General features: G+C 40.0%; 1 protein-coding gene across 3 annotated transcripts in view; it reads left to right on the top strand.

The window, feature by feature from the left end:
* The first annotated feature begins 6,733 nt into the window (after window positions 1-6,733).
* The window catches only part of dcbld2 (discoidin, CUB and LCCL domain containing 2), a 93,324-nt gene continuing 89,787 nt past the window's right edge, over window positions 6,734-10,270 (top strand). For 2 of the 3 annotated variants that reach the window (XM_035409250.1, XM_035409252.1), the window contains exon 1: window positions 6,734-7,076. In XM_035409250.1, the coding sequence (XP_035265141.1) occupies window positions 6,851-7,076 (226 nt within the window). In that variant the 5' untranslated portion in view covers window positions 6,734-6,850. The remainder of the gene's footprint in view (window positions 7,077-10,270) is intronic. The other variant, XM_035409251.1, reaches the window with a different exon arrangement.

The following is a 10,270-nucleotide window of genomic DNA, read 5'->3' as shown; positions in this document are numbered from 1 at the left end:
TGTGGTGTGTGAGGGGTGTTGCTCTTACCTGCGTCGGGGGCTCCGTGGAAGGGAAGGGGAGGGCCAGAGTGGAAGTGTTAGAGGAAGCCGGGGGGAAGAAGGAAGGGCGGGGTTGGTGCGAGATTGTGGCGTGCTCTGTTTTATGAATTAAATGTTAAATAAAAGTTTCCCTTTTACCTGCCTTGTCCTGATCTCCTGGTGGTGGGTGGGTTCCTGAAAAAAAGCATTGTTAGGTGGCCGGAGGCAGCGCGGGGCTGCTCCTGACTCCCGACAATAGCGTAGCTCTTTTACTCGGTCAGAGTTCCTCTCAAATGGCACACGATAGACTTGCTTCATTCGTACATGATTTCGGCGTAGGACGTGATCAATGGTGGAAAGGCTGACCCGTGTATGTGAACATGTGTGTGTTGTCTTGGATAACTCTTCTTTGAATTTCCCGCAGTTTTATCACATTATTAGCTAACACCATGTCTACTATAACTGTCTCTTGCTCATTTGTGAATATTCAAGCTCTGCCAGCACTTGCTGGTCGTCTTTCAATTCTATGAAAAGGAAGTATATATAGGCTACATATTTCATAAATGTAAGACACAAAATAATATTACTGTATACTATGCATCTCAGTAGTGTACTCTAACCACTGAGCACTGTATTGATATGATACCATAAAGTTGTATTACTGTAATTACTGTAGACAGTGTAGAAGACTATTGAAGTGGTTATTTACCTATTCTCATCTCTAAAAGCCCGGATAACAGAGGCCACAGTGAAGCAGCTCATATTGGGCTGCACTTGCCACCCAGCTTCGGTCATGGTCAACCCATGGTTGATTACATGATCAATCAAAGTTGCACGTATTTCATTTGAAATATTATCTTGTCTCCTCTCTTCCTTATCCACCTCATACACGTACACCTCCTCCTCTACCTCTACCTCTCTGTGCTCCGTGTTGCTCCATTGTTTTCCAACACAATAGAGGTCACCTGAGGTCTCTTTTATGCTCTGACAGATAATTGAAAGTTTAGCCTATTGAGTTTGAGCAGGTGTGGTGTGAGTGAGACCAATTGGTAATTAGAGTTTGGCATTTGAAGGCCAATGTTTTCCATGTAAACAAACAAGGCTTGATTATGAAAATTGTGCTAAATGATGAGATTTTGTGTGTAGAGTTGTGCAAAACATGTGATTTAGAATTGCTATTTGAGTGAAAACTGTGCTTAGAGTTTTGCAGAAATAGTCTTTGTTGTTGACACATGAGCCTCAAGTGTTCACCATCGTGTGCATAGTTCCAGTTTTAGTGTGTAAACATCTGAGAAAAACTGTAACATTACTGTGTGTTTTGTGCCATTTGGTTTTGATCAAAACCTGTACTGTAGTGTATAGACATCTTACCTGGACATATTGGTACCTCAGTTCCTTTACACGCTCGGAGTTCCTCTCAAAGGGGACAGTGCACAGCTTCATCGTGGCTTGATGTTTTGTCAAGACTCTAGCAATGGTCATCATGCTAACATTGTGGACATTTGCAAATGTAGCATTGTCTGCTAAGACTATGGCATTGTTGGCAATGACCATATCAACAATTGCAGTTTCCTGCTGAGCGGTGAAAATCCTCTCCCTCCCCCCTGTGGGAGGTAGCCTTTGGGTACTAAAGCAGAAATACAGAATCACACACAAGAAGTTCTGGAGGCTTTGCTCAATTTACAGTACTATTGTAAAATGCAATTCAGTCACGTGCCCTTGGAGAATGCCAAATCTTAGCTGTTGGTTTGCTGGAATATTCGCACAATAGATGCCACTGTTGAGCGTGGCAGATTTGGCTGCACCCTCAGTCCAGCCTCTCTCATTGAGAGACCATGATTTATCACATGATCAATTATAGTAGCCCTAATCTCATCGGAGACTACTGTTCTTGGTCTCCCTCTCTGCAGTCTTCCACCACCCCTACACCCACCTCTCCCTCTCCCTCTCCCTCTCCTGGCCACTCTAGCACCCACTCCTCTGTCTCTGGCAGGGTCCATGTTTGAATAAAAAAAATGATTCCAAAGTTCTCCCCTTTTGTATAGATGGTAATGAAGGTGAAGACAAAACACTCCTGAGCTAAAAGGGGGATCAGCTGTGCCTGGTCTAAAATCAATCCAAAGTTGTCCCCTTGTGTATAGATGGTAATGAAGGTGAAGGCAAAGGCAAAACACCTGGGTAGGTCCTCAGCTAAAAGGGGGATCAGCTGTGGCTGGTCTAAGTTTTTTATATTCTTTTTATTTTTAGATTTTCTATATTTTTCAATATGATATTACCATGGAAATGTATCGGAAATATATCAAATTGCTGTCTAAATCATGTTTGCTATGTTTTGAACTCAGGTTTAACAGCTTTTGAAAACAGTATGTTAACGTGCAAAAAGTGCTGTAGATCAGTATTCAGTACTCAGTATTGAAAAATGCTTGTTAGCAATTGTAAAAAACTGTAAAAGGGTGAGGCTTTCAATCCAAAGAACACCATCTCAACTGTGAAGCATGTTGGGGGTGTTTTACTGGAAAGGGACTGGTGCACTTCAGAAAATAGATGACATCCTGAAGAAGGAGGATTATCTACAAATCTTGAAGCAACACCTCAAGACATCAGCTATAAAGTTAAAACTTGGTCGCAACTGGGTCTTGCAGCAGGACAGTGATCCTAAGCATACCTCCAAAGTTGTAACAAAATGGCTTAAAGACAGCAAAGTGAAGGTATTGAAGTGGCCATCACAAAGCCCTGACCTGAATCCCATAGAAAATGTGTGGACTGAACTGAAAAAGCGTGTCCAAGCAAGGAGGCCCACAAAGCTGACTGAGTTACACCAGTTCTGTCCGGAGGAATGGGCAAAAATTCCAGCGAAGTATTGTGAAAAGCTTGTGGAAGGCAACCGCAAGCATTTGATTCAGGTTAAGTGATTAAAGGCAATGCCACCAAATACTAACAAAGTGTATGCAAACTTTTTAGCCACTGAAAATCTGATATAGTACATTAAAGCTGAGATAAATCTGTCTCTTAGCTATTACTTTGAAATGACCTCTTATGGAAATAAAGTAGATACCCTAACTGACTTAACACAGGAAATGTATGGTAACATGAAATGTGTGTAGTTGTGAAAAATTGAGTTTGAATATATTTAGCCTAGGTGTAAACTTTTGGCCTCAACTGTAACCAATACCTGTCAGCATTAACTCTGCATTCACATCTTACCTCTCGAAGTATGACATCAAAGAGGTAGTCCATCATATTTAATTCACCCCCATCAATTCCTTCTTGCACCCAGTTGCAGATGCAATCAGCTTCATGAGCTTGATAGTCTAAAGATTTAAATTTACATACTTAAACAATTTGACATCACTTATTTTGTATTGCACTTTTCAAATGCCTGGTTACAAGTGCTTTACATTTAGATAATATTATAGAGAACAGTTAAACTCTAGTTAAGAACAGATTTTAAAAAATGTCAGATTAATTTACCTGGTCCTCATCAAAATGAAGCATAGTTGGCAAACTCTGAGATTCAGGGATGCCGCAGGATTCTCCCACAAGTAAATCCTGCTGGACTTCTTACTGCCTGTTTTTAACTGCTCATGCAAGTTCTGGAAGTGAAGTGAGAATTATAATCATCAAAATCAAAACACTTCACAATAATGTACAAGGAACTTCCTTTGATACAAAGTGGCATGCCAATACAACTTTAACAGTTTATTCTTCAATCATTGTACATTACATACAGTATAGGGGACACAAGACATGCATTGGGCAGAGACAGAAAGAAATCGTCAAACATTGGTAGTGTGGTCTATGTCTATGACACGGTTGTATAGAGGTAGCCAGGGTCAGATAGAATATTAATCCATTGTTCCAGGGGTAATGGCATTACCAGGAAAAATGCAAAGACAGTCTACTGACATACATATTGCAGCACTTATGTGTATATATTTAGTGTATCAAGTGCAGATGTCCGATGTAAACATGGTCTGAATGTTCTTAATTATTACATTTAAAAATTTCATCACAGATGAAATCACATTTATTTCATCTGTAGATAACAGAGCCTGGACGCCATGCACGTGCAGCAATTCAATTGTTCTGAACCAAGAGAACATTGACCATTGTTGTTCCAGTATTAAACATCCTTATACAATATAAAACCACCAAGACATGCCACAGACACACACACACAAACACACATGCACAAGCTTTGAATGGAATATATGTTTGTATACATGTTCACCAATTGCAGTTCTCGCTAGCTTCACATCCACAACAGAATGTGGATGGGTTGGACCAGCACCGTCTGTGGAGGCACCCTTTGCATTTGCAGCATTGCACCCATTCAATGGTCTGCACGTCTGGATACAGCACCCTGACAAAACATGAAAACAGTTACAATATTTCCATGCAGGATTGAATAGGATAATCAGTATAAGGAGACTAAAAGGAGCTGTTTGCATGTTTGTACCCAGTGAACAAAATGGACTAATTTTTGACGTTGGCAACAAGGCCTCTGATGGAACGGGCCACAAAGTCATTGGATGGGCAGAGACACTGGTGATGGAGGGAGCAAAAAGAGATGGGTGGAGGGGCAGTTGTGGTGGGGGCCACAGAAGAGAATTGTCCATAGCCAGCACTTCTTGGTATCATTATAATTAGGTGTTTATGAGTTTCTGTCACTAGAAATAATCCTTTTAAAAACAGACTATATATACTGGAATTATTGGCAGCATGTAAAGCTTGTCACTATGGGTTGCAATTTAAGTGCATAAAGATGGCAGTGACTGTATAAAAATGCTACCTTGTTGGTTAATAAAAGTATACCCACCTCATCCCTGTGCCTTCTGAGCTCTGATAAGCACCAACTTTGTTTAAAATGCAAATTACTACTATCTAGTGACTAAATCCTTCATAATTTAGGAATAACCACCCAGTAAGCAGAGATATTGGGATGGTAGGGATGCCATTTAGCCAAGTTACACCTTGGCGTCCCATGCCTATACAGCACTTTTCAGGGTTCCCCACAGAAATAGCCACAATAGCCACAGACTGTCAGCCCTTAAAAACATTAATTTCTGTACATTCTGACCCGATTTCAAGAGACAGAATTTGTAAACAACTTCACACGTCCACACAATAATGCCCCTAACTAACTTATTATTCTTTTTCCTGGCAGAAATGCTCCTAGCCCATAAAGAATATGTCTCCCCATTGGTCATTTTACATACACCAGCCAATCCTTCACCTACACCAGCCAATCAAAACGTCACATACACACGCAAAATGGACTTATATCTTTTTTTCCAAGAAAATTGACATTCTCTACAGCTAATCAGTTTGTGGCTCAGTGGTAATGTTGTGGTCTATGGATTGTTGTCACAGGGTCAAATCCCACCTGAAGCAGATTTTTTATATGTGCTTATTTTCTCACTAATAATTGTCTATTACTTCTCAACTATTGCTTTTGCACCACATCTACCCGGCGTTCACCGAACGTATAGACTGCATTTTGACATACCATCTACACGTTCAGTTAACTGCCTACAATATCGCCAGGCCATATGGATACAACCGGAGCTCAGCTGTGCCTACTGGCTTATCTTCTTTAAAAACACGGACACATTTCACCAAGAAAATTCACGTCTCTTGACAGTTATTTTACTTGGTGTCATTTTGATATCAATTCTTTTAATGGCAGGCCTAGATTTTACCAGTTTGAATGAATGAGTTATAGACAGTGCTTTGTACATGACATTTTTGTATGTTACTATAAGTCAATCATTCAAACTAGCTAAATCTAAGCCTTTAAAAGTATTGATATCAAAATGATGCCAAGTTATTGTACTATAAACTACATATAGGCTATCTTGCCCTACACCAAAAGAAGCTGTATTCCAAAGCAGTGCTACCCAATGTCTCCTAAATTGTTTCAAGTCACTTGGCCCTGTGTTTTTTAATCTTATTATCTCACATTGTTGTCATTCACACTTTGTGTCACATCAAAGTGTCAAATGACTACAACTGCCTCATGCAAGACATTTAAATGAATGTACAAAACTTCTGGTGAATACCTATAGAATACCTTGGTTGTCAAGTTTATTCCACTAAATGTACAACTTCTTGTATATTTGCTACTTACAATACATACTGAATGTAAAATAAATATTGTACATACATACATACATACATACAATACTTCATTATCCCCATGGGGACATTTCCCTCGCAGCATGTAACATTCACATTTACAAACAGACATTTATACCAAGAAACATACAGTCATTCAAGCAACAGAAAGGCTTGGCAGCTAAATACATACATACAGATACAAATTGGACATATTGACGCCTATTCAATCAATCTTCACTCTTATAAACATATCCCTGTTTGGCCTGTTCATCTACCGTATGCTTGTACACACAGGGCCAAATGACTTGAAACAATTTAGGAGACATTAGGAAACATTGCTTTGGAATACAGCTTCTTTAATTTCTGTAGGGCAAGATAACCTATATTGTTTATAGTACAGTAACGTGGCGTCATTTTGATATCAATACATTTAATGGCAGGCCTAGATTTAGCCAGTTTGAATGAATGACTTATAAACAGTGCTTTCTAAGTGTGAGTAGCTTGGCTTATTTGTACGTTGAAAACGTGTGTTTAATGAGATCAATTTATGCGGTGCCCACTCTCGCTAGCCGCAGCTGTTTTGGGACCCTGTTGCATTGTGGGAGTAGCGGAAGTCGAGGAAGTTGTACAATAGATTGGAAGTGTTGAGGCTAGCGGCAGTGAGAGTGGAGCAGGAGGCACACGAGGTGTTCAAAGCGTTAAATTAAACTCCATGAATAGAGTTAGAGATAGTCTTCAAGGAAGACAGGATTTCCGAGCGGAACACCAACTCCTAAATACTGTGCTGCACGAGATCTTACGAACAAAAACACTTCATTATGCAGTCGGACTGCAGGCTAGAATGGCCACATTGGGAATGGTGAGGACAGGACCCAGCGGGGCCGGAGCATTCTTCATCATCATCATCTTCAGCACTGGAGCCAGTCGAGCTCAGAAAGGTTGGTACTGACACACAAATATGAAAAAGTTAACTAATGTTTGCTTTCTTAGCTGAAAACCCGTTGCGATATGTTAACCGCAATAATGTGCGTTTACCTGTTACGCCTTTGATGTAATCCATTGTGACATTATGCGCATCTCTGCAAACAGTAGCACTGACAAATGTGTGGTGTTTCAGTTGTTTAGCACAAATGTATCCAGTTAGTTGGGTATTCGTTCGTAGCTATGAACATTCGAAACAACATGTACTGGGATTCCAGGTTCTATGATAACTTGTGTTGGATAAATCTCCCCACCAACACTCGGAGCTCGGTTTCCAACATTAGAGATGTTGGGTGCTATGGACCAAATTTGGCAAAGCTTTCGTAAATGGACGCGATGGCCATTCGATTACAGTTTACGACATTGGTGAACCATCCCAGTATTTTATCGGCTGGTCATAACCTCAGGATGAACGCAAACACCACAGCTGACGGTTATGTTAGTTTCTAGGGTAGCCAAAGATATGTGTACAAGTGATTTTAACATCGATTCACGATGTAGCCTATGAGTTGGTTGTTAAATATGCGATTCTCGTAACTGTCTTTGGTAGGCTACACATTGAAAACTTTTTACGATATTACCGTTGTATTGGGGAAAAACGGTTTGAGAAACATTCCAGGGTACAGCGCTGAGCAAATAACAGAAAGATGTCACGAAGATGGTAGTGTTGTGTTTCGATTTGTCTGGAGCGAGTTCAACGCATTATGTAATACGTCCCAGCCCGAGAGTCACGCCGTGTCTAGTGTTACAGCATACGAAAACAAACATGATGCTTATGTTTTCATAGTGTGTTGCGATCATTGTGATACTTATTGAGAATTATTTTACTGAGGAAAGGTGGCGACTGTGGTTTGGACCGTACGTTCATTTTATATCGTGGTGTTTGCTCCTATCTGTAGTCAGTGACCTTGCAACTGTTCTCTTCGTGATTGGTTACAGAGTCCACGTGAAAAATTGACCGCCCTGCCAAATTCACAAAAGCTGCTACCAGGTTGCTTCTGTGAAAATTAGTTGTTATGGTTATTAAATCTGCTGATTTTGGATGAGGTACGTCGCAGTCCTAATCTGTTGTTTTAAAATACTGTTTTGTTAAAGTTAACAGTATTTTTTTTAATCTTTGAGAATTGAATACCTGATATTACAGTTAGAAATGTGTCGTCTGAATAAAAATGGACAAACCAAAATTACGAGGAGGCGAAAATGTTTAATGAGGCCATAGCCTACTCACTTGATTTTTTTTTTTTGAAAAAGATGTTTTTATTAAAAGGAAGGTTGATGTGTGAGCGTTCTTCGAACATATCAGCTCTTGCTACAAGCAGCTGTGTCCGCAGTGCAATCGCCCTCAGATTAAATGACACACAGAACAACTCCCACCCTGCATTTTATTTCATACAGTGGACCAGGGCTTGCCATTCTCTGCGAAGCACATAAACTCCAGTGTTTACTCAAGGTATTGCAGTTTAGTAAGCCTCTGGTGCCAAGAAGCAAATTTCTCCATTGAAGTCCATTCAAAACTACGAATTTATACGGTGGCCGAGACGTGTCGAACGAACTGCAAATTCGATGAACACAAGCGCATTAACGGAAAACACAAATTCAAAAATCACAACACAAATGCAAAAGCCACAACATAACGGAAGTGAGCAACAACGAATGTTGACAATGAAACGGGCCGGCTATTATTGCCGGCAGACTATCGCCTACACATGTGGAAGAGGAAAGTTCTTGCCCGTTTGATAGGGTGACCAGACGTTCCCGTTTTCCGGGGACAACCCCTGTTTTTGATGGCCTGTCCCTGGGAATGTCCCCGTTTTTAACTGTGCGTTAAAAACAGACCGCAAAGTGAAATCATATTTTACGTGGCAAAAAAGACCGGACGTCTCAATCGCATTGTGCTTGTTTTGGCCAACAGAGGGTGCTGCTCGCTATAGCAGCTTCATATCACTCTTCTTCTACTAACTACTTGCTCGCGCTAGTTTTAGAGAAAACTGCTGTGGAAAACTCGGCCAGAAGCTAGCAAGTGTCAAGTGAATCCACAACTTCATAGTATCATAGTTTTGCCTCTCTGTTACAGTGTGTCAGTCTGGTAGTGTTGCTTGTCTGTCTTCTCTGTCTTGTACGTATAGATAATTAAATACACTGTATTGAACCATTGTAGTTTGATCATTTTCTTTATTGTAGGCCTATATAGTTTTTTATTTAATAGATTATAACATTGGATAATTTAATGATATATTGACAGCCAAACTGGAAATGTCCCCGGTTTTCATTTCAGAAATCTGGTCACTTTACCGTTTGAGAAGTAGGCTAAGTGAAACGTTGTTTGCTAGCTAACTATGATTACTATCGCTATGTGATTGTCACAAGTGAGCAATGTTGTTCAATGTCTTTATATTTTCATATTTATGTACTCTGCAATCTAATGTTAGGCTACTATGAAGCTAGCTATGCAGTGCCTGACCTGAAGCCGTAGAAATGTGTTAAAACAGCGGCACAATAACATTGCTCATATGTGACAATCACATAGCGAAAGTACTCATAGTTAGCTAGCGAACAACGTTTCACTTACTTCTTAAACGGCAAGAACTTTCCTCTTCCACATGTGTAGGCAATAATAGTCTGCCGGCAATAATAGCCGGCTCGTTTTATTGTCAACATCCGTTGTTGCTCACTTCCGCTTTGTTGTGGCTTTTGCATTTGTGTTGTGATTTTTGCATTTGTGTTTTCCGTTAATGCACTTGTGTTTTTCGAATTTGCAGTTCATTCGACACGTCCAAATTAAATTATTGGCCAAATAAAATTATTTTGGACAGAACCTTTTATTTCTAAAATTTTTTCACACAGATCTAATTACGACTCAGGCACCGATTTTTGTTCTGAGTCACACACAAGAAGATATGGGATTATATATTTCATTCCAATTTGGTCCACATAGTTTTACGTCACCGTGTTCGTAACTGCTTAGACGAGCACACCCTCTCATCTCATACATGAACGAGTATGAGACTGTTATTGACTCATCGATGCAGAAAAGGAGTGAATTCAGAGTTGCTTGCGCAGAACCAATGTATCAGAATATGCGGAGTATTAAACCATGACCTAAAATAACATGAATCCACCGCCATTATTGTTTTGATTATATTGTTATTTT

The sequence above is a fragment of the Anguilla anguilla genome, chromosome 3 (assembly GCF_013347855.1).
Source record: "Anguilla anguilla isolate fAngAng1 chromosome 3, fAngAng1.pri, whole genome shotgun sequence".
Classification (NCBI taxonomy): Eukaryota; Metazoa; Chordata; class Actinopteri; order Anguilliformes; family Anguillidae; genus Anguilla; species Anguilla anguilla.
This window is presented reverse-complemented; position numbering and strand designations above follow the sequence as displayed.